The sequence below is a fragment of the Triturus cristatus genome, chromosome 8 (assembly GCF_964204655.1).
Source record: "Triturus cristatus chromosome 8, aTriCri1.1, whole genome shotgun sequence".
Lineage (NCBI taxonomy): Eukaryota > Metazoa > Chordata > Amphibia > Caudata > Salamandridae > Triturus > Triturus cristatus.
Window position 1 is genome coordinate 1,113,589,575 of NC_140591.1, and position 27,593 is coordinate 1,113,617,167.

Genomic DNA, 27,593 nt, shown 5'->3' on the forward strand with positions numbered 1-27,593 from the left:
GGTTGTGTAAAGATATATTGAACAGCATAGGTATTAATGAGGGAATTATGATATAATCCAGAGAATATTCATGAATTAATGAAACAAAAAAAGAAGCAAAAAATGAAAGCACATTAGGTAGTGTGAGAGGAAACATAAAAAAGGGTAGAGTAGGAGAAGGGAGATAGAAAAAGAAAAAGCACCAACTTTGTATGCCTGTACTGTATGAATAATAAGCAAATTGCCATTATATTAATGTATAACTTGATAGAAGTTTCTTATTGGTGACACATGTCTCAGGAACGTCCAATAAGGATTAATTCACACCAAAGTCAGTTTCGTAACACTATATAGATTGGTAGTAGCAATACACACCAGGAGGAATTTTTTATTATGATTTTTGATCCTAGAGTGACCCAACACTGGAAATGCTATTTTTCAGGTTAGATGACAGGAGAAAACCACTCTCGTTATGGAATCATGGGCACTAATGCATGCTTCTGTTATAAATTCTCGCCGATAGTATGGCTTTATAGATGCATAGACGATAGATTTCAGGTGTGCTTTTCAAATACTATTACCGAATCACAGGCACTGATGCACCCTTCTGTTACAAATTCTCGCTGATAGTATGGCTTCATAGACGCGGAACTATGTTTCCTTTTATGTTCATAATCTTGTGACATATCTTTACTTACCTATTCCCACTCTGAATTTTCCTTTCTGTTGCTTCAAACAGATTGGGCATAATATTTAAGACTATTGGTAAGTAACCCTGTGACATTGTACACACTTCCACAGTCACTCAGCCCTGTGCTAGCTTGGAACTTGCCTTTTTTTTCTCGCCTCACTGACCTTCGAGCATAGGTGCTGTCTTTCTGTCAGTTACCTTGTCCTCATCACAGAGTATTCTAATTCAATGAAGCATTACAAATCTAATTCTCCTTGTGTGTCTGATGACCATGTACCACCATGGAATGTGTCAACTTCCCTCTTATGACTGTCAAGCATGGGTGGTTTTCTCCTGTCGTTTAACCTCAAAAATAGCATTTCCAGTGTTGGGTCACTCTAGGATCAAAAACCTTAATAAAAATTCCTCCTGGTGTGTATTGGTACTACCAATCGATATAGTGTTATGAAACTGACTTTGGTGTGAATAAATCCTTATTGAATCTTCCTGATATATGTGTCACCAATAAAAAACTTCTATTAAATCTAGGGCTTAACACTGATAAAGAACTACATGTCTTTTTACGAAAGTGATCATACTTATGTGGTTTAACTAAGTCAGTGTGTTGTATAGTGGATATGCTCACTGTAACATCATAGTACTGGTTATTTGCTATGAAATTACAACCAAGCACTTTCCCCTCCACAGCATTAGACCGTAACTTGTGAATTTACTGTAACAACAATGATATGTTGATCTTACGTTGTTTCAATTGATGTAATGTGTAACACATTGAGCTGTGATACCATGCTACTTTCTCGATGTCTAATTGGAATGTTTATTGCCTCTCTTTTTCTTCTGCAGAAAGTGTACTGTGTATGCAATAATGCGATGGATTGGTTTGATGTTATTGAGCTTCAGATTTCATTGATTGGCTTTCTCCTTTCCTTCTGACCTATTCTATCATTGAATAACACACGAGGGTGATGTGGCCAAATATATCTATAGTTTATCTTTGTTTGCACAGGGGCTAGGGTGTGGATACGACTTAATTTACACATTTATTGTATAATGCTGCTTTCTGGTTTTAATTGTAATTTGACACCTATCGGTTTCGTTAACATTGATGGATGTGAAGACACATAATGCTGTCTAACATGTGACTGACGGAGTGCATGAAGCCTGTATCAGTAGTTGGTTGGAGCTTTAACTTGATTATCGTCCTAGTAGAGCTTCATGTACAACCTTTTGTGGTTTTACAGATTACGGGCTCTTTGGTTATGTTTATTCTTACGTATTTAGTATTCGTCCATATTGGAAGACTCCCATTTGTAATGTTTATATATGACATTACATCACGATCCATGTGTTGTTTAATTGACATTGGGCTAACACTTGATACCCTTTTACTATTCTATATACATGTTAGGAATCTCTTACGCATCGTTTTTGATGCGGTTTTAACAGACGGGATCCCAGAACGTGCCGCTTTATTTTGTTGGTTTACTTAATTTTGTATCCTTTTCATAGTTATCAGTGGTTCTGTAACCTTTCCCTTTTGCACATTTCAATATGGCGGCCAAGTTAGCATGGTGACTTTTGTAGTAGTTTTTCATGGTTATGCCTCTGTCACGTGTTTCTTAGTCATGTGACTTTAGAATAATTCCGGTTAAATACAAAATGGTGATTGGCATCTCGTTTAATCACATTGCGAGCGTCCACACGTGTATGTGCTGTGGAGATACTATCGTCTTGAGGTGAGTCTGCTGATGTGTTCTTCATTTTTTTATTTATATTTAGTCTTTGGTTGGTAATGTTGTGTTTGTATTTATCGGGGGTCTCCTTTTTATTAGGTTGCACACTTACCAGGGTTGTGCCTCATGTTACGAATGCGATACTTGGGTGGAATTTGAACAAACTTTTGACTATTGGAATTATTATTTACATGATTTACGGATGAGTTACCACTATTTATTTAAGAATACTGATCATGGTGCCGTTATAATAGTTGTTACATATGGGTCCGTATATTACCTTAACAATTTAGGTTACGATTGGAGCAGCGTATAGCTCCATAATTGGAATATGTGACGCCTTATTGTGCTATTTGTCGTACCACAGCTGTTCCTTTTTGGTGAGTATCTTTATTTTTGAAGAATGGGTCATGTTGTGATTTTATCGAGTCTGTGGCAACACAGTGTTTACGCCTTTAACAATACATAATACACTACTATTAAGTTACTGATATTTAAGTAACTGAGTCCAGTACCACCCATCACTTGTGTCATTTTCTCCGTGTAATTAATATATGCATGTGAGAACTTATGGACCTTATCATTCCCTTTTTTATTGTATGAATTTTCTTCTATTCTGTCAGTTTTAGTAACTTCTGCACTCCTCTGTGATAGATAGTGCGTGCACTAGATCGTATTGCCACACGCCATTAACACTCTATTTTGGGTGTTGATCCTTTAGTCCATCAATCTAACTATCTTGCCCGTTAAGGGTCACTGACCTTCTAACAATGGCCTAGCAATTTTTCGGATGCCATTGTCCCCTCCCCAGTATCTTTCTCATGTTTGATCCATATCCCCACAGATCTATTTCATTTGATTAGTTGAACTATTTATGATATTACCTTTTCTGTACAGTGTTTGGTATAAACATGTTCAGGTCCTCACCCTTTTGTCTTATTACGATGCTTTTTCATTTTGTTCTTTCTATTCTTTTTTGGTACATATGTTATTGGAATCTTTACATTGATTTTCTCTACTTTGTGCAGTCAGACCATTTGATATAACATACTTACGTTATGGACATTAGACTACGCTTACAGACGTACTACATGGACAGACTCCCCATTAGACTATAGTTCGTCATTATTCCCATTTTTGGTGGGTGTATTTACTTATTTTTGTGATTTTTAATGTATCCACTCGGTGTTATGGTATCTGGACTTAGAATATAGTCTCAGATTGACACGCAAACTTTCTTTTTCCAATTCTCACTTAATTCTTTGCTCTTAAAATCTTAAACTTTCCTTCCAATCTTGGTATTAACACGGTACTTTGGTCTCTAGCACTTCCTTTCTAGATTCTTCTTTCTGAGGTTTCAAACACGGGTTGTCTTTCGATCTCTTCTCTCTATGATCTAGTAATAGTACTATTTTGTATTATTTAGTACATGATCATAAATGATTGTAGTTATAGTGTCAGTCCGTTTATCTTCCTCCACTGAATTAGAATGATTTTATTCACGCTATGTAGACAGGTTTTTTATCTTTTTGTATTAGGTGTTTTTAAAATAACACAATTTTGTATATGTATATAGCACATTGATTGTATTATATCTGTTTTTCCAGCCTTTAAAAAGTCTGAGTACAGACGAAACATGTGTCGGCTAATCGTGTGCTGGGAATATTTAAGAAACCAATAAAAGACAACGAATTATTAACTGATGACTTGAATTACCTGAATGTTTTATATATCATGTGTCTCATTGTATTATCCTCATGTTTGTAGTAACTAATTTGACTTTGAGAGTAATTTAATACTGGTCTTACAGGTTTTGGGATTATTCTACATGGTACAGGTGTGCTGTAACAGCTTCCTTTTCGTGTATATTGATATGCATGTTATTTTATAACGTGCGGATAGCACCTCTGGGTAGTAGGTGTTCGAAGCTACCTTAGCACCCTGTTTCAAATATAGTAACATGAATGACATTTCTCACGCGCATTACTGTTAGTTTAAGATACATTGATTTCATTGATGTGCGATTCTTTTCCTCGTAGGGAACACTACTACCTATCTGCCTGCTTTCTTATATACATTCATAAAATGACAATTTACTTATTATTCATACAGTACAGACATACAAAGTTGGTGCTAACGTTTTCTTTTTTTTATCCTTTTTTGTCTGCCTTCTTGCACTCTACCCTTTCTTATGTATCCTCTCACACTATCTAATGTGCTTTCAATGTTTGCTTCTTTTTTTATTGTTTTATTAATTCATGATTATTCTCTGGATTATATTATAATTCTCTCATTGATACCTATGTTGTTCAATATGTCTTTACACAAACATGACGACTGTGTTCTGTATGATTTATTAACATTATCATATGCTCATGGTGTACTAATCAGCCTTAAAAAAGCCCTCGGCTTACCAGCCACTTAGGCGAAACACATGTTGGCTGTTCCTTTTTTTCTTCCATTTAGCTTGCAATAAATACAGAAAAACTTATATCATCTCTGGATATTGGGACATTTATTCCAGGAATCTAAGCATACACACTAGATACAACCTGTCATTCCTACAGTCACCTCTCATAGTCTGGTGGACCTTTGGGGTGTAACCACCTGACAGTTTGCAATCGGGAAAATCTAACTATTGTCCTGTCTGGCTGTGTGTGAACCCCAGGATCTCCCCCGTCAAATTACATAACCATGATAAATATAGAAAAGACCATATCCTCCGAGAATGCAAAGAGAAGGTTTTGGGCATCTAGTTTTACTGAAAGAGTTTTTTCTTTTTTTTTCAGCGTGCAGGTCCTGATGAGAACCCTGTGATTGGAGGGGGTTTGAAACGCGTAGACCTTTTCTTTCCAGGCCATAAGAATTGAGAATCATTTGAATTGTTTGACATAGTGGACACAATGTTCAATATATTTCTATGGCTTGTTTTGAAATAATGTTTAGTGGTTGAAATTGTTTTATTTATATGTGAAAGGATTTGTGATGTGAGTGTGCTGGATGATGTGGTGAATGATATGAATAGCGAATGAGAATATATGGAGATGTATGAAAATGGAGGTATGGGTGTCAAAAAAAGAATGGTAATTCATTGTTGTTGTAGTAGAAGGTGGTAGTAGGTTTGTGTTACTGTTTTAAAAATTATTTGGTGATGGATTATGGAAAATAAACAAAAAAAATTTGTGGATTAATCAGATGGAAAAAGAGGTCCGTGGTACATGTTGTTAACTTTCAAAAATGAATGAGATAAAAAAGCTATCAGTACTGGCAGTTCTGCTGTTTGTTGTTTCAATGATGGTGACAGCCTTTTCGGCAGCCATATTCATGAGGCGCTTACTGCCTTCAAGAAAGATACTGACACTGCTAAGGTGCTTAAAACCCTGTAGTTCCGCAAGGTGCCCTTTTGAGGAGCCCGAGGTAAGGGCTTCTCCAATTATAGAGGGTCTTACCAACGTTCCCAGTCCTATTAGACCTATCAGCCGCAATACCGCCAGGGATATCAGCAGCAATCCTACCGCCAACCAAATACAGCTGGTTTCTCCAGGCAAGGCTCCAATTGTAAGCCGGGATCCCAAGGCCGTGTCACCTGCTGCAAGGAGTGATTACAACAGGGTACCAGCTGTTTTTCCTTTCCCCCTGAATGGTGCGACAATCTCCGAGCATATTGACCAGTGGCGAGAAATCACTTCAGAGCAGTGGGTCCTGGATCTCATCTCTTATGGCCACACATTGGAATTCATCCAAAAACCGCCCAATACCCCTCCCAGGAGATCGCACCCTCCTCACCTTCAATTACTCAAAAAAGAAGCATGTGTCATGCTTCGGAAAGGGGCAATAGAAAAGGTCCCTTTTTCCCAAAGGAGGAAAGGCTTTTACTCCCGCTTCTTTCTCATTCGCAAAAAGTCAGGAGAATGGAGGCCTATCCTAGACCTCAGAAAATTAAACAAATTTCTAAAGAGTCAAACATTCAGAATGGTTTCTCTTTCAGACATCCTACGACGCCTCAACGAGGGTGATTTCATGACTTCATTGGATCTCGAGAATGCATATTCCCATGTCCCTATTCATCCTAAACACAGGAAATTCCTGAGGTTCAAAGTGGCTGGTACCCACTATCAATTCTGAGTCCTTCCATTTGGCCTCAAATCGGCCCCACGGACATTCACAAAATTCCTAGCTCCTGTGGCAGCAATCTTACGAAGCAAAGGTCATCAGGTATTCCCTTACCTCGACGACTGGCTACTAAAGGCACCATCTTCTCGCCTAGTGGAGAATGCAACAAACGATTGCCTCACTCTTTTTCACAAACTGGGTCTCTCAGTCAATTTTCAGAAGTCTTAAATTTTCCCAAACCTGATAACAATATTTCTCGGAGCAAATCTGGACACCATCCAGAACAAAGCTTTCTTTTCCGAGGAAAGGCTACAAAGATTACGAGCACTAGCACTCAAGCTGTACAGTAAAAAAGTGTGTTTCTATGAGAGTGTTCAAGTCTCTACTGGGAATGCTCTCGTCTGCAATAGATCTCGTGCCGCTAACTCGATTGCACATGAGGCCTCTTCAAGAGGAATTGCAAAGTCAAAGGATTCGAACCTCAGGTTCCTTCAACGACGTAATCAGCGTCACTTCTCGGATGAAGGAGGCCCTAAGGGGGTGGACTCAGGCTTCACATCTGTCCCAAGGCCAGTCTTTTCTTCCAGTCATCCCAGATTACGTAGTAACAACAGATGCTTCTATGGAAGGCTGGGAAGGACACTTACAGGACCTGCAACTGCAAGGGAAGTGGTCCTTGGCACAGCGGCAGATGCACATAAACAGAATGGAACTGAAAGCCATTTTCCTATCCCTTCAGGCTTTCCTTCCTCGAATACAAGGGTCGTCAGTGTTGATCCAGATGGACAACACCACAAGCATGTTTTAAATCAACAAGCAAGGGGGCACGAAATCCCTAATTCTGACACAGGATGCGCAGCAGTTGTGGAACTGGCTGACGCTCCACCACATTTCCTTGACAGCAGAACATGTCCCGGGTCTCCGGAATACCTTGGCAGCTACCTTGAGCAGAACAAGTGACAGCTGTCACGAATGGAAGCTGGAACAATCACAGCTGGACGAGCTATTTGCAATCTGGGGGAAACCAGCGCTGGACCTATTTGCGACCCAGCACAATTCCAAATGCCGATTCTTCGCAAGCAGATTCCGTCTCCCAAACTCAAGGGGGAATGCTCTTTTGATGCACTGGTCAGGGATCTATGCATACGCGTTTCTTCCCCCCATTCCTCTGATACCCAGGGTCCTCACGAAGATGAAATGGGAGCATTGCCGCATTCTGCTGATAGCCCCCCCAGTGGTCCAGACAGCACTGATACACGGAACTCCTCCTTCTGTCAGAGTCGCAGCCCATCCGTCTGTTGCCGACACCAATGCTGTTGACAAAGGACATGGGCCAAGTGCGTCACCCGGAGCCAGCTTCTCTTCAACTGCATGCGTTGCTCCTGAATTCTTTGAGTTTAGAGATTTGAGCATTGCGCAATACTGCAAAGACATTATTGGCAAATCTAGAGCTGAAAGCAACAATAAAACGTACAGGCTTAAGTGGAAACGCTTCTGTGTATGGTGTAAACGCAATGAGATAGGTCCATTTCTCTCTGCTCCAGAAGAGATACTGCCTTATTTGCTTTCTCTAGCAAAATCTGGTCTTGCACACTCATCAGTCCGAGTTCACCTGGCTGCTATATCAAGATACAAGCAGTCACCTCATACTCCACCTATATGGTCGTCAAGAGTCATGAAGCAATTTATGAAAGGACTGTTTAGAGCTTTCCCACCTATCAAAGCTCCACCTCCGGAATGGCAGCTTAATGTGGTGTTGTCTCAGTTGCTAAAACAACCATTCGAGCCTATTCACAGGGCAAATTTGAAGTACTTAATCTTGAAAGTTGCACTTCTTCAAGGACTTACTTCGACAAGAAGGGTTAGTGAAATACAAGCCTTCACCATATCCCATCCATTTTTGCGTTTCACTGATCAAATGGTCATTCTGAGGACAAACCCCAAGTTCTTCCCTAAAGTCCCTATGCAATTCCATTTGAATGAGCCGGTCATTCTGAGGACGTTCTTCCCGAACCCCTCCACGCCTGTGGAAAGAGCACTACACACTCTAGACCTCAAGAGATGCCTTACATTTTATTTACAAAGAACTAAGGACATAAGGAAATCAATTCACCTATTCATAGCTTATGGTCAAAGCTGTCAAGGCACTATAGTCTCTAAAGCTACTATATCCAGGTGGATAGCGAGCGCAATTCAATTCTGCCATGACAAGGCTGACAAGCCATTATCAAGAACTGTGAGAGTGCACTCCACTAGAGCAGTTTCAGCAACAACTGCTCTATTTGCAAGAGTGCCACTTGAAAAAATCTGCAGAGCTGCAACGTGAAAGACGACGCACACGTTTGCGCAGCATTACTGCGGACGCATTAGTGGGACAGGCAGTGTTAAGGAACCTATTTTCTTAAGGTAAGCCTCTTTCAGGAGAGGTTTGATTGCAGTCTATGTCTCTTAAATTTATCCATGCATAATGGTGTTTTACTACTTTGCTTGGTAATACTGCAAGTATTCTATGCACTGTTTTATGTTCAAATCTTTGATCTTTGGATTACTATTGCCTGTAAGATTAATATATCACTACCCACCGTCCACAAGGGTGCTTTTCGCTGACGAACATACGTATGTCTGCATTTTATGCATATTCAAGCATTTATTTATTTATTTATTTATTTATTTACGCAACTTTTATAGCGCGACAAATACCCGAGGGTGTCTCGGCGCTGTGGAGCAACTAAAGTTCATCATCCTACCGTCTTCTCACTGGTTAAACAACCATGTTTTCAAAAGCCTACGGAAACTAATCAGATTCGGAGCGACTTTAATGGCAATTGGCAAGAGGTTCCAAAGTTTTGGAGTGGCCACGAGAAAGCGCCTGTCGCCCCAGGTGACTGATCTCGTACGTGGCACCGGCAAAAGACTGGTATTGGCCGATCTTAATTGCCTTCTGGGGGTATAGAACTGAAAAGCTTCGATCAGGAATCTGGGTCCAGTGCCATGTATGGCCTTATAAGCAATACAGAGGGCCTTGAATTTAACGCGGCTCTCAACTCTCAGCCAATGAAGCTGACGAATACCAAGAGTGGTAGATTTGCGGCGAGGGATGTTGAGGAGAATCCTAGCAGCCGCGTTCTGAATAGATTGCAGCTTCGTTATGACACGCTTCTGAGTATGGAGGAAGAGAGCGTTCCCATAATCTATTTTTGAGAAGACTAAGGTAGAGACCAGAGTCTTCCCAGCTGATGGAGGGAGATATGGTAGCAGCTTCTTAATCTTTTTCAAGATGTAAAAAGAGGATGACACAACCTTATTGATATGGAGGTCAAAGACCAGCTTGTTGTCAAAAATCACTCCCAGATTTCTGGCTTTTTCCACTGGGACAGGTGGATGGCCGAGCTTTTCTGGCCACCAACCGAGAGACCATTCAGGGGAAAGTTTTCCAAAGGTCATGATCTCGGTCTTGTCCGAGTTAAGCCTGAGGCAATTCAAGGCCATCCAAGTACTGACCTCGAGCATAGCTTTCTGGAAGTTGGCTGCTACAGTAAGGCCATCCTTATGGATACCCAGCACCAGCTGGGTATCGTCTGCGTACGATGTTAACTGTATCCCATAGGCCTTTATTATCCTCGCTAAGTCCGCTACATAGATGTTGAAAAGCATAGGACTTAGCGAGGAGCCTTGTGGGACTCCACAAGGGAGTGCAGAGATGGGAGAATAAAAGTCTCCGAGCCTTACTGTCTGGGTACGGTTTGCCAGGAAGGATGAAATAAGATCCTTGGCCCGACCATTTATCCCCAGAGCTGTGACACGGTCGACAAGAGTGACATGGTCGACCGTGTCAAAGGCTGCTGACAGATCCAAAAGGATAAGAACAGCCGCCCCTCCCTGATCCATGATCGTCCTGATCTCATCAGAGGCCTTTATCAAGGCAGTCTCTGTTCCATGCCCTTTCCTGAACCCAAACTGCGTTTCGTCGAGAAGTTGGTGGGTCTCGACGAACTCTGAGAGCTGCTGATTCATCAGATATTCGCATACTTTGGCAGGAAAGGGCAGGCACGCAATCGGTCTGTAACTTGCGACAGCAGTGGGATCTAAGGAAGGTTTTTTTAAGAGGGGTTTAATAACAGCCTTCTTCCATATACTAGGAAATTGGCCTGTTAGGAATATATTATTGCAGATTTCCATCAAAGGGAGGGAGATCACTTCTGTGAGTTTCTGCATCACGGACGGAGGACAGGGGTCCAAGGGGGAGCCTGATTTAATAGTGGAGATGATTTTAATCACATCCTGATGTGAAACAGGTGAGAAACAAGTGAAGGAGTCAGGATTAGGGTGCGACAGTACTTCTTTCCTGCTGTCACCTCTATGTTCAGTTCTGATGTCATTTTCAAATGAAGCGTAAATATCTGCAACCTTAGTGGTAAAAAAGATGGCCAGTTCATTGCAGAAAGTCTGTGAGGGCTCCACTCCAGGCCCAATGGAGGGGGTGGACAAGGTGGTGACGACGGAGAAAAGTTCTCTGGCAGAATTAGCAGCAGTCTCGATTTGTGCTGAGTAAAAAACTGTTTTTCGGGCCAAGATCGCCTTTTTATAAATCATAAGAGCGTCTTTATAAGTTTGTCTAGCTGTGGGACAGTAAGCTTTCCTCCAGCGCCTTTCTAAATTCCTACAATGTTGGCGATGTAGACGGAGATCTTCATTATACCAGGGGGCCGAAGGAGATACTCTATTGGGTTGCGTGAATTTCTCTGGGGCCACTAGATCAGCGGCACTTCGGATCCAGTCCTGAAACTCTGAAGCTGACAATAACAAGCTATTTCCTCCCTGAGGACAGAAGGAGGCCAAGGAATGCAACATCTGAGGGAGATCTGCAGTTTTCCAGGCCCGGGTACCTATCTTGGTGCGAGGTCTGGGGTGCGGCAAGGCAGAAAATCGTGTATCTAGTTGAAAAATAATAGCCCTATGATCTGACCATGTAATTGGAATAATATCTGATACAGTAATATCAGGATCATTAGTAAATAGCCCGTCAAGGGAGTGTCCAGCTTGATGTGTGATACCCTTGACTAATTGGTGCAGTCCAAAATTGGAAAGATCAGTCGTAAGTTGGGCGGTGTCTGGGTTGTCCTGATCTTCCAAATAGAAGTTGAAATCTCCCAATATAGTAAATTTATCTGAACAGATGACATTGTCACTCAGGTCAGAGAGGGTAGAGAGAAAAGAGTTACGGGGGCCAGGGGGTCGATAGAGTATTATACCCTTTAGTGCCCGCTTGGGATTAATACTGATAGCAAAAACCGCTGATTCACAGTTAACCGAGTTTATAGGATCGAGTGTGGTGCGATATTTATCCTTGTAAATAATTGCAAGGCCCCCACCTCGTCCTATAGGCCTGTCATGTCTGGCAACACTATATCCAGCCGGAGTAGCGTTGCAGAAATCCGGGCCTGACCCGGCATCTGCCCAGGTCTCAGTAACAAATAATAAATCCACGTCATGGGTGACAATAAACTCACTAATGTAAAAACTGTGACATGGGAGCGAGCGCGCATTGATAAGCGCAGCTCGACAACCATGTGGAGTTGTATTCTCTTTGACAAATGATATGCCATGGTTTGGATCCGAGTAGGCTGGTAGACAAATTAGGGAAAATTGATAGCTACAGCCTGGGCACATAAAAGGGCGAGTGGGTATCGCAGCGGTCAGGACGGCACTAGTACAGGCCTGACATGGCTTACCGGGATTTAGCTCTAGTAGATGCCGGGGAGTGTACAGCAGTCGGGAACCAGGGGTGGTGGCCCTGGGCCGGGTCCGGCCGCGGACGGACGCAGACGGGCTTGGCTTTGGCGCGGCTTCGGCGTGCGCCCGCTGCGCCAGCCCGCTGCGCCGTCTGGCCATGGTTCCAATATATGGGGCGTGAGGAGGGTGGGAGGCCGGCGCGACTGGAGCGCAGCCCCAGCACACACCCAAGATGGCGCCCGCCGCCGCCTTTCACACAAACAAGCGGCTAGGCGAGACAGAAAGAAAGTAGGTCAAGCGTGAAAGTTGTCAGTGTGCCTAACCTCAATTCCCGCTACAGAACAATCTAATTAGAAGCCCCCAAGGATATTTCACGACATAAAATTTCACACGTTTAAAATCGATATTTCAGTTTCTAAAAACGAGCAGAAAATGATGGCTGAACACAGTTTGCTCGCAGCCCTAGTACTCCCGACTAGGGAGAGCTCTAAAGGCAGCGAGCGACGAATGCTTCCCAACTAAATAGTCAGGGAGGGCGGGAGGCCGGCGCGACTGGAGCGCAGCCCCAGCCCACACCCAAGATGGCGCCCGCCGCCGCCTTTCACACAAACAAGCGGCTAGGCGAGACAGAAAGAAAGTAGGTCAAGCGTGAAAGGTGTCAGTGTGCCTAACCTCAATTCCCGCTACAGAACAATCTAATTAGAAGCCCCCAAGGATATTTCACGACATAAAATTTCACACGTTTAAAATCGATATTTCAGTTTCTAAAAACAAGCAGAAAATGATGGCTGAACACAGTTTGCTCGCAGCCCTAGTACTCCCGACTAGGGAGAGCTCTAAAGGCAGCGAGCGACGAATGCTTCCCAACTAAATAGTCAGGGAGGGCGGGAGGCCGGCGCGACTGGAGCGCAGCCCCAGCCCACACCCAAGATGGCGCCCGCCGCCGCCTTTCACACAAACAAGCGGCTAGGCGAGACAGAAAGAAAGTAGGTCAAGCGTGAAAGGTGTCAGTGTGCCTAACCTCAATTCCCGCTACAGAACAATCTAATTAGAAGCCCCCAAGGATATTTCACGACATAAAATTTCACACGTTTAAAATCGATATTTCAGTTTCTAAAAACAAGCAGAAAATGATGGCTGAACACAGTTTGCTCGCAGCCCTAGTACTCCCGACTAGGGAGAGCTCTAAAGGCCTAAGCATAAGTTTACATGTATGTATATATATATATATACATATATTCACTGAAAAAAACATTGGTTTCAGGGGCGTTATAGTTAGCTGGACTTTTCACTCGTACAAAACCATTGAAATTCCCCCGTTATAGTTAGTTCAGCTAACTATAACTCACGCGCCCGCAATGCACTGCTGATGACGTCACATATTACATCACTCATGACATGGTCAGTGACATCACTCATGACATCACTGATGACATCTCAAATGACATCACTGATGACATCATCCAGTGAATGTGTGTTTTTCTGAAAATTACATATGTTTTATATATGTATATTTCAAGGTCGATGGAAGAACAAATGGGTATATAAGTGTCTAAGTGGATCATTTGTTTTTGAAAAATGTATTGTATAACTGACTGATTAAGTGTATCTTAGTGAATACATGGCTTAGTGAGTAATGTTTAAATATGTAAATATCTGTATCAGTCTCTCACTTTGTGTATAAGTGGCTGCATGGGTTGGTGAGTAGCTACATGAGTGTCTATATAGGTTATTAGTTGGTTTTTTGAGTATCAGTATGAGTGTCTGAGTGTCTGTATGGTTCGGTGGGGGGAATTACGTAGTGCATAGGTGCATGAATGAGTGACTCACTGTTTGTATGTGTTGAAGACAGCATGTGTGCAGGACTGTATGGGTGGATGAGTGTGTGCATGGGTGTGTTAGTGAGTGAATGACTGTCTCAATAGTGTCTTTATGAGTAACTACATATGTTTTAAACTAGTATATGTGACTATTGGTGTATATAAGTGAGTATATGTGAGAGTGAGAGATTGGAAGAGTTCCTGTATGAATAAGTATGTGTTTCTATAAGTGATTGTTTAAAAGACTAAGTATGTGTAAGTTTCTGTGGTGGTGTGTGTATACCTGTATATGCAAGTAAATGAATGTTTGATTCTTTATTAGCATGAGTGACTATGTGGGTGAGTAACTCTATGGATGAGTGGCGTTGTGTAACAGGATGTATAGGTGTATGAGTACATATGATGAGTGAGTACATGTATGAGTGACTGTATAGGACTGTTGGTGAATGAGTGGATGTGTATGTGGATCTTAGAATTACTGAATAGGTTGTTGTAACTGGTATTGGTATGTCCATTGTTTTGAAAATTTTAGTTTCTATTTTTGAATGTGTGTATCAAAGGTTATATTAGGGGGAGAGGAGGTCTGCCACTCTATCACAAGGATGATGTCATCAGTGATGTCATCAGTGATGTAATTTGAGATGTCATCAGTGATGTCATGAGTGATGTCACTGACCATGTCATGAGTGATGTAATATGTGACGTCATCAGCAGTGCATTGCGGGCGCGCGAGTTATAGTTAGCTGAACTATAACTGGGGAATTTCAATGGTTTTGTACGAGTGAAAATTACAGCTAACTATAACGCCCCTGAAACCAATGGTTTTTTCAGTGAATTTTTAAGGTTTTTTAAATGCTAATTCCTAACTATAACATGCCTGAAACCTATGGTTTTTTCAGTGAATTTCAAAGGTTTTTTAAATGCTAATTTCTAACTATGCCTACAGAGATAGGACATGTGAAGAAAGAAGAAAAAACGCACAGAAAGAAAAAAAAGAAATGCAGAAAGAAGCAACAGAAGTCCTCAAAGACGAAGAAAAGTGCAGGAAGAAGGATAACGTGCAGAAAGAACAAACAGAAGAGCAGAAATAAGCCTTGTTGCAAAATCATCCTATACCCTCAACTTTTTCAGACGGATACTGGTGGTAACTGAGTCTGACTAACCAGTCCTAGAGCCAGTGCTATGTTAAATGACACTCAGAATACAGTGAAAACACCTACATACACTAGGGAACACTATGCGTTGGGGTACCCCTGTGATTAGCATGACCTCCTCTGTAAGCCCCTAGTATATAATGGGGCAGGGGATTAAAACTACCTCTTAAAACGCGCCACAGGGCGTGTTTGCACACGTCACCTCAGGCCCCGTCCCCTCCCTTCCCCACTGTGTAAACACGTCCTGTGGCCATTTTAAGTTGGGAGATTAAGTCCCCTTGAATCCTGAGGGTCCTTAGGGTCCAACTAGCCCATAATCGTACCTCCAGTAAGCGCCACAGAGCTGCGTTGCAGAGAGGTGTAAAAAGTGGCACGGCCTGGACCACCTCTCTGCAACGCAGCTCAGTGGCGCTTACTGGAAGCACCTGGTGGGCTAGTTAGCCCCCAGGGGTCCTAAGGATTGAAGGGGAATTATTTCCCCAACTTAAAACGTGCCATAGGGCGTGTTTGCACACGTCACCTCAGGCCCCGTCCCCTCCCTTCCCCACTGTGTAAACACGCCCTGTGGCCGTTTTAAGTTGGGAGATTAGGTCCCCTTGAATCCTGAGGGTCCCTAGGGGCAAAATAGCCCACTAGGTACGTCCAGTAAGCGCCATTGCAGAGAGGTGTAAAAAGGGGCATGGCCTGCACCACCTCTCTGCAACGCAGAGCAGTGGCGCTCACTGGAAGCACCTGGTGGGCTAGTTGGCCCCCAGGGTCCCTCAGGATTGAAAGGGAATTATTTCCCCAACTTAAAACGTGCCACAGGGCATGTTTGCACACGTCACCTCAGGCCCCGTCCCCTCCCTTCACCACTGTGTAAACGCGCCCTGTGGCCGTTCTAAGTTGAGAGATTAAGTCCCCTTGAATCCTAAGGGTCCCTATGGTCAAACTAGCCCACTAGGTACCTCCAGTAAGCGCCACAGAGCTGCGTTGCATAGAGGTGTAAAAAGGGGCATGGCCTCAGAACACCTGTCTGCAACGCAGCTCCCTGGTGCATACTGGAGATACCTGTTGGGCTAGTTAGCCCTCAGGGACCCTCAGTATTGAAGGGGAATTAATTCCCCAACTAACAACTGGCCAGGGGGTGTGTTTGCAGAGTGCTGCAAGGAGGGGGGTATTCATTTTATTGTGTGGCCCCCCTTCTTTTCCTAATTTATTGGCCCTGGGGACCCTATCCCCCAGGGCCTGCACCATAATTTTTTTAGTTGAAAAAAATTAATTTGGAAGGAGGCCGCGTGACCCCCCTCCCAAGGCCTTAATCGGCCCCGGGGACCCCAACCCCCGGGTCATGGCCTTTTTTTAAATGTAATTCTTTAGGAGGGGGGTGCGTTGCCCTCCTCCTCAGGCCACTTACCTAGGCTTCATCCTGGACTCCTCCCTCTCGATGACCAGACAAGTCAACGCCGTCTCGTCTTCATGCTTCAACACCCTGCGCATGCTTCGAAAGATCTTCCGGTGGATCCCCACCGAGACCAGGAAGACGGTCACCCAGGCCCTCGTCACCAGTCGGCTGGACTACGGGAACGCCGGCACCGCCGCCAAACTCCAGAAGAAACTCCAACGGATCCAGAACGCCTCAGCACGATTCATCCTGGACATCCCCCGACACAGCCACATCTCCAGACACCTGAGAGACCTGCACTGGCTCCCCGTCAACAAAAGAATCACGTTCCGACTCCTCACCCACGCACACAAGGCCCTCCACGACCTGGGCCCCAAGTTCCTCAACAGCCGCCTGACCTTCCACAAGCCCACCCGCCAGCTCCGCTCCGCCAGCCTCGCTCTCGCCACCGTCCCCCGCATCCGCAGAGCCACCGCTGGAGGAAGATCCTTCTCCTACCTGGCAGCCAAGACATGGAACTCCCTCCCCATCCACCTCCGGACAACGCAAGACCATCTCGCCTTCAGGAAGCAACTCAAGACCTGGCTGTTCGAGCAGTAGCGTTTCCCCCCCCCAGCGCCTTGCGACCCTCCGGGTGAGCAGTGCGCTATACAAATGCCTATGATTGATTGATTGATTTACTTATGGCCCCAGGGACCCCATCCCCCGGGCCGGCCTTTGTTTAATATTTTAAAAATATATATATTTATAGAAACACCTAGGACATGCTGGACAAACCGTATGTACCTATCACCATGACGAGTTGCGTGATATTCATTGAAAGGCGACTATGCATACAATGAATCCACGTGGAATGTATTTACACCGCTAGTGAAGCTCTGACGTGTCTGACGCCCTACCGTGCCTACTCCCGGCACCCCCGCCGGTGGGTACTCTCCAAGTAGACACCCTTGTCGTTTATTTATACAAACATGGGTAGCTATTGACGGGCACATTTAATACACACGCACACCAAGCCATTCAAAGGGGATTCGACAAAACTTCAACCAAACTATGCAAGAAACCCCCCTCACGGTTAATACAACACACATCCACCGCCGGATGTGCAATGCTTTTTATTTTACTGTCTGGAAAGGAGACGAACCTCACTTGAGAGTCACAGCGTGCTCCTCGCTGAGCCCAATGCTGTGTTACACCCATCAGTGCCCGCCGAGTGCCGCACACCTCTGTGTTGTATTCCACCAGCTAGTGCGTATGCTATGACACTCTCTAGCCCACGTGCACTGTAACACCACCCCGTGAATATGTCATGCCACACTTGCCTTTGCACGGGTTATATTGCCCCATCTAACGTGCCTTCCTCGATGCCTATGTTATAACGCACAGCGCTATGCCATACATATTACAATCTGGGATCCATATCTTTGTCACAGTGCATATGCAACGTTACACTCCCCAGCACATATTTTATATTACAACTTTAGAGACTAGTTAGGTTACACAACACTGCCCTGTGCATATTACACTCCAAGGCGCATATCGCATAGCACGCGCTCGTGCCTGTGCTATCTCGCGCTCTCCAATGAATCTGTCATTGCGCACGATGTATTGCATATTATATTTCACGCCCCGGTTCATCTTATATCACACTTCTTGGTACATAGTTTATACCATATACTATATCTAGTTTTCATTTTCAATCGTGCTCTCAGGACTACGTTCTATATAACACTGCGTCCACCTACCCTTTTCACGGGCATTACATTTTGCGATGGGGGGTGGAGGGTCAGGTGGTGTTTCTGCCAAGTAAGCCCGGAGTCACAGTCACAAACGTCCTCTTCTTCCTGAATAAAAGTGAGATTATGCTGCATACTTGTTCATATTTTAAGTAGTTCGCACAGAAACACATTTTAAAAACAATAAAGTTCCTAATACCCACCTTCTCTGAACAGTTAGCTTGCTGCCCCATCCACCTCCTCCCTATCCTCTGTTGTCTGAATCCATGGACTAGCCTCCTCACTCCTGCCATGCATGGTCTGATGTGATGCCACTGCCCTCCATTTAGCATGATGTACCAGTCCACTCCACCTGCCCTCCATTGCCCAATTCTATGGCCCATCATTGACCTCCTGTTTAGCCTCTGTGCTTAGCTTGCTGCCCCTATTCTCCTTCCCCCTGCTCTCCGATGTCTTTGTGCCTGCCCCTGCTCCATCCTTTTTGCCCACCATGTTCCATGGACCTGCCACTCCTATCTACTCTGAGTGTTCTGTTGATCTGCCACTCCCCTCCCACCTGCCTAGCATTGTCAGATGACTGTAACCTGTCCCTGCCACCTCTACCCTGCCTGTCCACATGCCATGCACCTATCCCCTTCCTCCTGTCCTCCATGGTCCATTTTACTGCCACACCCTTCTGCCCTCCCTGGTCTGTTGTGCTGCAACTGCTCCTCCTGCCTGCCCCGCATGGTCTGTTGTGAGGCCCCTTCCCCTGAACTCTCCTGTCTGTGCCCAGGTCCTGACCCTCCCTTCTATCCTCCATGGTCCTTTGTGCATGCCCCTGTACCCTCCTTCTTGCCCATCATAGCCATTGTGCTGCCACTAACCCTCCCGCTTGCTATGCATGGTCTTCTGTGCTGCCATGGCCCCTCCCACCTTCCCTGTGTGGTCAGCTAGCTGCCCCTGACCCCCTCCCACCTTCCCTCCATGGTCTGTGTGTATGCCATCATAGTCTCACTGTTGCTCTCCGTGGTGTGTCTTGTTTCTAGACCCCTATTCCCTCCCTCCTGGCTTGTCTGTTCCATTGTAATGTACCTGATCCGTCCCTCCTGCCCTTTATGGTCTGTTATGCTGCCGCTTTCTCTCCTGTCTGTCCATTATGGTCAGCTAGCTACCATTGCCTCTTTCCCCTCTGTTCTCTGTTGTCCATGTGCATGGTCCTGTCCCCTCCCTATTGCTTTCTATGGATTGTTGTGCTGCACTCCCGTCGAGCATGCCCTGTGTGGTGTATTGTGCTGCTGCAAACCCTGATGCCTGCCCTGTAGGGTCAGTTTGGTGCACCTCTCCATGTCCCTCCTGTCCTCTGTTATCCGAGTCCATGTCCCTACCCCAATTCCTCCTGCCTACCATGATCCAATGTACCATACTTGCGAACATTTTGAACTTGGTAAGAGGGAGATTTTGAAAAAAACTGGGGTATTGATTTTCCCCTTTGAGTTACATTGAAAAAGAGGAGATTGTAGACAGGAGACGGATCAAATAAAGCCCATTTGTGCTTAAAAACATTGGACGTTTCCTGCCTGAAACGGGTCTGTTGGCATGTATGGTTGTACTACCACTGCCTCTTCCTTCTGTCCACAATGGTCTATTATATTGCCACAGCCTCTCCTGCCAGTCCTGTATTGTTGGTTTGTTGCCCCTGCCCCCCTTTCCACTGCCCTCCATAGTCTGTTGTGCTGCCACTGCCCTTCCTGCCTGCCCAGTGTGATCAAATTGTTGACTCTGCACTCTCCTACCTGCCTTCAATTTTCAGAGTCCGTGCCCCTGGCCTCTGCCTCTCAACAGTATCCCAATGAACAACTAGATTGCTAACATGCTATATTTATTACAAAAGTGTGGAACGCCTGACGTCATCTTGATGTAATCAAAACTGTAATACCTAGAGCATTTCCTTTAGAAACTACATATATGAGAGGGTCTTATTTGCATCAAAATTATGGTTAGTGCTCTACAAAACTAAAATGAGGACATATTTTCTGATTTTTCAAATAGCGACAAAGAACTTTTAAATTATTTGTAATCTTTATGTTTTTTTATACAGTTGACCACTTGATTAAATGTTGCACTTAGGGGAGAGGATGTGGTGTTACTTCCAGAGCTGCAGACTTTGCAACTGGGGAACCAGGTTGGAGTTTCTGCTTCAGCTCAACATTCTGTGATTCTGGTCAAATCACTTAATCTCCCCATGTCTACAACCAAAATGAATTTGATCTTGTGTGATGTAACCAATGCTCATGTAAAGCACTCCAATACCTGACAAGTCTGCACTATATAAAACTGCAAATACACAAAAAATAAGTGTTTTGCACACTTCTGTCATTGGGCTACATGTGGGTTACATCTGGATGATATTTGGGCTCTTTTGTCTCTGGTGGCCATCTTGGAGATTTATTTGTTAGGAAGTTTCCTAATTTCCTCATTTACTGCAGTCTCCTCAGTAGGAAATGCTTTCAGTTTTTTACTTTGATTCCATCAAGAAGGTATACAGATATGTCACACATTTGCCATCAATTCTGACTGTTAGCACTCTAGTTGCTCATTAGATCACTGTAGTAAAGCTACTGCTCACCAGGGAAGTCTGCTGCTGGTATTCAAAGTGCATGTTTCAGTCTGCATGTCAGAATTTTTTTATGAAATAGAAGAGGATTTGAGAAGGCAAAATGTGCCCTAATTTTTCTTTCTGCAGCACTAATCATAATTTCTATGGCAAAATGAACCCCCTCATTTTGTTCCTTTGTAAATTAAATGTTTTAAGAGTTACCACTTTATTCTAATCAAGATGGCTTCAGGTGTGCAATACGTTTATCATCAGTAGGACTGTTAGCGCTCTAGTTGTTCTTTAGAATACTCTGGGAAGCTGCAGTAGAACACAAAGGAATCAACTGACAGTCTCTGCCCTTGTTGGATGTACATGTTTTACTGAGAATGTCAGACTTCATTCTCACATGAATAAGAAAGATAATGTGAATTTACAGAAAATATGCTCTCAGTTTAGCTTATAGATCACCTTCCAAACCTCTGTGGGAAAAGCATGAGAAAATAGTTTTCTCTCAAACATGATTCATGATATCACAGCAGAAGGCTTTTTCACATGGTAAAATCACCTTAGAACACACCACAATTCCTAAAATGAGTATGGTACCATCAACAAATGATTTATAATGTAACTAAAGTCTTAAAACCTTCTATTAACTGCAATGCTTTTTAATGAGGTGATATCATGTATATTGGTCCCAAGATGGCTGCCAACACTTCTTGGATGAAGTACTGACAGCCAATCAGATCTCACGATGAGATGTGTGGTTAGGCTCCGCCCAGATATATCTATCTTTTTAACTCTAATTTACTCAGGAACTACTGAATGGATTCACACCATTTAAGCAAAAGGTACGAGTCTGAACTGAGGACTACCTCTTTGCCAAATTTGGTGTAATTCCGTTCAGCAGTTCGGGCTTTAGCTGCGTCAACAGGTCCTATGGGAAAATGCATGGGGAAAACGTGTTTTGGGACCCCCCATTTTTCTCGGCCCCCGCTTGACGAATCACCGTGAAATTTTCAGGATAGGAGCGGACCGGAGCTGGCCAAAAGTTTGGAAAATTTCACGAAGATTCGTCGATCGGCGCCAACGTTATTCCAAATAGAATGTTTCGAATTTCCTATGGAAAATAGGTCCTAACTATAACTACCTACTGGCGACTGCCAGTAGGTAATAGTAGGTAGTTATAGTTAGGACCTATTTTCCATAGGAAATCTACAACATTCTATTCCCAATAAGTCTGGCGCCGGTTGACGAATCTTTACGAAATTTTCCAAACTTTTGGCCAGCACATGTATATGTGTGCAAAATGAGAGGGAAACTTTGCCATTCTTTGATTTTGCTGACAGGTGCACAGTGCAGAGATTCTGTATAAGAAAATCTGGTGTGTGACTGACATACTTCTTAATCTACAAAACAACTTGAAAGGTGAGTTATTTAATTGAGAGGGGATGTATGTGGTCTATTTTGATTTTAATCAGACTAATGTGTTTCTCCTGCTAAAGTGCACGGAGTACTTTTTTTTGTCTAGAATCTTATTGTCAGTGTGTGTGCATTTAGAAACCATTCTGTGATGAACATTTGTGTTTTTCATGTGTTTGCAGACAGATAACTGTGCTGTTTTCATGTTTTGGTAGAATTAGAAACCAGTCAAAATGAGTCACGTTTCTACACTAAAATGCAGTACTCCTCCTAGATTATGAAATGTGTTTTGGTACAATGCAAGGGATAGTGTTGTTTGTCTAGAATCACACAGTGAGTCTGTGTGCATTTAGGAATCATTTTGAGAGAAACATTTTGGTACTAATGTGTAGTAGAACATTTTCTGCAATGTGTGCAGTCACCTTACATCTTGTAGACTAGTAAATGTATTTTTTACGAGGGATAGTTGGTTGTCTACAATCACACTGTGAGTCTGTGTGCATTTGGGCAACTATTGTGAGAAAAGCATTTGGTAACATCGTGTATTTGCAGACGGATAATTGCTTTAAAACTTGTCATGTTGTCAAGTTTTAGTAGCATTAGAAGCCAGTCATTGCTTATGCATTCATAAAATGAGTCAGACTTTGACACTAAAGTGCAGTACTGAAATATGTAGATTGTGTGCAGTCCCCTTACCCCTTCCAGAGTAGTGAATGTGATTTGGTAAAGTCCAAGGGATAGTGTTGCTTGTCTAGAATCACACTGTGAGTCTGTGTGCATTTGGGCAACCATTGTGAGAGAAGCATTTGGTTACATCATGTATTTGCTGACAGATAACAGCTTAAAACCTGTCATGTTGTCAAGTTTTAGTAGTATTAGAAGCCAGTCATTGCTTATTCATTCACAAAATGAGTCAGGCTTTCATAGTAGTGTGCACTATGGAAATATGTAGAATCTCTGCAGTCACTTCAGCCCTTCCACACTAGTGAATGTGTTTTGGTAAAATAGAAGGAATAGAGTTGTTTGTCTAGAATCACACTGTGAGTCTGTGTGCATTTTGGAACCACTGTGAGAGAAGCATTTGGGGGTTTCATGTTTTTGCAGACACATAAGTGCTTAAAAACCTATCCTGTTGTTACATTTTGGTAGAAATAGAATCCATTTATTGTTTATGTGTTTGTAAAATGTGTCAGGTTTATACACCAATGAGCAGTAGTAAAATATGTGGAATGTGTGCACTCACATTACCTCTTCAAGAATGGTAAATGTGTTTTGGTAAAATCCAAGGGATATTGTTTGTTTTCTAGAATCACACTGTGAGTCTGTGTGCATTTAGAAACTGTACTAAGAGAAGGATTTGGGTATTTTATGTGTTTGCAGACACATAACTGGTTAAAAAACTATCCTGTTCTCATACTTTGGTAGAATAAGAAACCAGTCATTGGTTAGGTATTTGTAAAAGAGTCAGGGTTCTACAATTATGTGCAGTAGTACAATATGTGGATTGTGTCTACTCTGTTTACCAATTCCGGAAAAGAAAATGTGATTTGGTAATATGCATGGGATAGTGTTTGATGTCTAGAATCACACTGAGAGTCTGTATGAATTTAGGAACCATTTAGAGAGAAGGGTTGGGGTATTTTATGTCTTTGCATACATATAAGTGCTTAAAAAACTCGAATCATTTAGTCAGTACCCAAGTACTCATATACTGAGCCAGGCCTTAGCTCATGGACTGCTTCAAACGTTTATCCACTATGCATGCAGGCCTCTAACCACCTACACACTTGTCTTTCACACCTTCAATACCCTAGTCAGTATTCATACAGTTCCTGCAAATAACCCTGTCACTCCCCTTACACTATTCCACTGATTTATTCAGCACCATGTACTAATCCATTTACTGCACCAAATAAAAAAACACTTATAAATTCACCCAGACACTCTCCTTGCAATACTCTGATCATTCAGTCAGTACCCAAGGACTAATGGAGTGATGCAGGCCTTAGCACATGTTTTGATTCAAACGCCTATGCACTATGCATGGAGGCATCGAACCACCTACACAATTGTCGTTCACTCCTTCAATTGACTAGTCAGTATCTATATACGTCAATAAACACCCTGTCACTCACCTTGCACACCTCCAGTGACTCATCCTGTACCATGTACTAATCTATTCACTGCGTCAAAACCGAAAAACCTAAAAGTTTCACCCAGGCACTTTCCTAGCAGTACTCTAATGATTCAATCAGTACCCAGGTACTCATGCAGTGAACCATGCATTATCACATGGACTGCTTCAAATGTCTATCCACTATGCATGCAGGCCTCTAACCTACTACACACTTGTCTTTAACACCTTGAATTCCCCAGTCAGTATCCATACACTTCCAGCAAACACCCTGTCACTCCCCTTGCACTCCTCCAGTGATTTTTTCAGCACCATGTACTAATCCATTTATTGTGCCAAAAAGAAAAACTTATAAATTCACCCAGGCACTCTCCTTGTAATACTCTAAACATTCAGTCAGTACCCAAGTACTAATGGAGTGAGGCAGGCCTTAGCACATGGATTGATTCAAACGCCTATCCACTATGCATGGAGGCCTTCAAACACCTACACAATTGTCTTTCAGACCTTCAATTGCCCAGTCAATATTCATACAGTTCCTGCAAACACCTTGTCAGTCACCTTACACTCCTCCAGTGACCCATTCAACATCATGTACTAATCCATTGAGTGCACCAAAGCCCGACCACTTATAAATTCAGCGAGACACTCTCCTTGTAGTACTCTAATGATTCAGTCAGTACCCAGGTACTTATGTAGTGAACCTGGCCTTAGCACATGGAGTACTTCAAACGTCTATTCACTATGCATGCAGGCCTCTAACCAGCTACACAATTGTCTTTCACACCGCCAATTGACCAGTCAGTATCTATAAACTCAAATAAACACTCTGTCACTCCACTTGCACACCTCTAGTGACTCGTCCGGCAGTATGTACTAATCTATTCACTGCGCCAAAACACAAAAACTTTAAAAGATTCACCCAGGCACTCTCCTTGCAGTACTCTAATGATTCAGTCAGTACCCAGGTAGTCATGCAGTGACCCAGGCCTTAGCCCATGGACTATTTCAAATGTCTATCCACTATGCATGCAAGACTCTGACCACCTACACACTTGTCTTTTACACCTTCAATACCCCAGACAGTATTCATACAGTTCCTGCAAACACCCTTTCACTCCCCTTGAACTCCTTCAGTGACTCATTCAGCACCATGTAGTAATCCATTTACTGCGCCAAAACCCAAACACTTATAAATTCACCCAGGCACTCTCCTTGCAATACTCTAAACATTCAGTTACTATCCAAGTACTAATATAGTGAGGCAGGCCTTAGCACATGGATTGATTCAAACGCCTATCCACTATGCATGCAGGCCTCTAACCACCTACACACTTGTCTTTCACACCTTCAATATCCCAGTTGGTATTCATACCGTTCCTGCAAACACCTTGTCACTCTTTTTACACTTCTCCGGTGACCGATTCAGCACTATGTAATAATCTATTCACTGCGCCAAAACCCAACCAGTAATAAATTTACCCAGGCACTCTCCTTGAAGTACTCTAATGATTGAGTCAGTACTGAGGTACTTATGTAGTGAACCCAGCTTTAGTACATGCACTGCTTTAAACATCTATGCACTATGTATGCAGGCCTCTAACCACCTATACACTTGTCTTTCAGACCTTCAATACCCCAGTCAGTATTCATACAGTTCCCGCAAACACCCTGTTAGTCCCCTTACACTCCTCCAGTGACCCATTCAACATCATGTACTAATCCATTGACTACACCAAAACCCAACCACTTATAAATTCAGCGAGACACTCTCCTTGTAGTACTCTAATAATTCAGTCAGTACCCAGGTACTTATGTAGTGAACCCGGCCTTAGCACATGGAGTACTTCAAATGTCTATCCACTATGCATGGAGGCCTCTAACCACCTATACAATTGTCTTTCACACCTTCAGTTGACCAGTCAGTATCTATAAACTCCAATAAACACCCTAACACTCCCCTTGCACACCTCCAGTGACTCATCTGGCTCCATGTACTAATCTATTCACTGCGCAAAAACCCAAACCCTTAAAAGATTCATTCAGGCACTCTCCTTACATTATTCTAATGTTTCAGTCAGTACCCAGGTACTCATGCAGTGAAGCATGCCTTATCACAAGGACTGCTTGAAATAACTATCCACTATGCATGTAATGGTCAAACCAGTTTCACACTTGTGCTTCAGGCCTACATTTCCACAGTCACTATGCATACACTCCAGCAAACACACTGTGACTGCTGTTGCAAACCCATAGTGAGTCTTTCAGTACCATGTAGTAATCCATTCAGTAAAGTAAAACTCAAACAACTGTGAATTCACCCAGTGTCTCTCCTTATAGTACTGTAATCATTCAGTCAGTAAGCATGTACTCTTTCAGTGAGGCAGGCTTTAGGGCATGAACTGCTTCAAAGTAGTATGCACTATGCATGTAGTGGTCTAACCACCGTCACACTTGTGCTTCAGGCCTATAATTTCTTAGTCAGTATTTACATAAAATGTGTTTGTATAGTAATAGAAAAGTATAATTTATAAAGATATTAATATACATTTATTTGTGACTAATTTTTACAGATACTGTTTATTACCATTAAAATAGAGAAATCATGCCGGACAAAGTAAGAAAAAGAAAAGATCAGAAAAAGGACAGTTACTTGAAGAAAAATCAACCACAAGTATTAAATGAACAACATAATGTGGCTAAAAAGAAAAAATCTTTTGGTAAGATCACAAAGCAATTTATTAAAAATGTTTGTAGGACCAGACAGAATGTACAGAATGCTGAAACCTCTGAGAACGCTTCAACTAGAAAAAATATTCAAAATAATAGGAAAAGCAAAAAAGCAAATGGACAGTCAAAGGAGACGAAGTATGGTAAAAGAAGACAAAATCAGAATACAGAAATACGCAAAAAATTATTTTACAAGAGAGTAGTACATAATTTGCTGAAGGATGTGAAGAAACATAAAAAGAGAGCTCTATTTTATAAAAAGAAGAAGCATATTGAAACCATTGTTGAAAAGGCTTTTGACGTTAAAAGGAAACTATGACTCTTATTAGTATTAAACAGAATTCGATCACTAGATAAACCAATCCATTTAATGAAGGCCAAAAATAGAA

The 27,593-nt window shown here is 42.9% G+C and overlaps 1 protein-coding gene across 3 annotated transcripts in view; it reads left to right on the forward strand.

The window, feature by feature from the left end:
• The window catches only part of LOC146805455 (granulocyte-macrophage colony-stimulating factor receptor subunit alpha-like), a 409,263-nt gene that overhangs the window by 351,957 nt on the left and 29,713 nt on the right, over window positions 1-27,593 (forward strand). The window contains exon 13 of one of the 3 annotated variants that reach the window (XM_085622686.1): window positions 5,193-5,602. The exons of the other annotated variants lie outside the window; for them this stretch is intronic. Within the exon in view, the coding sequence (XP_085478812.1) occupies window positions 5,193-5,273 (81 nt within the window). The 3' untranslated portion in view covers window positions 5,274-5,602. Of the gene's footprint in view, window positions 1-5,192; window positions 5,603-27,593 lie in introns of those variants that run through there. 3 annotated transcript variants of the gene reach the window in all.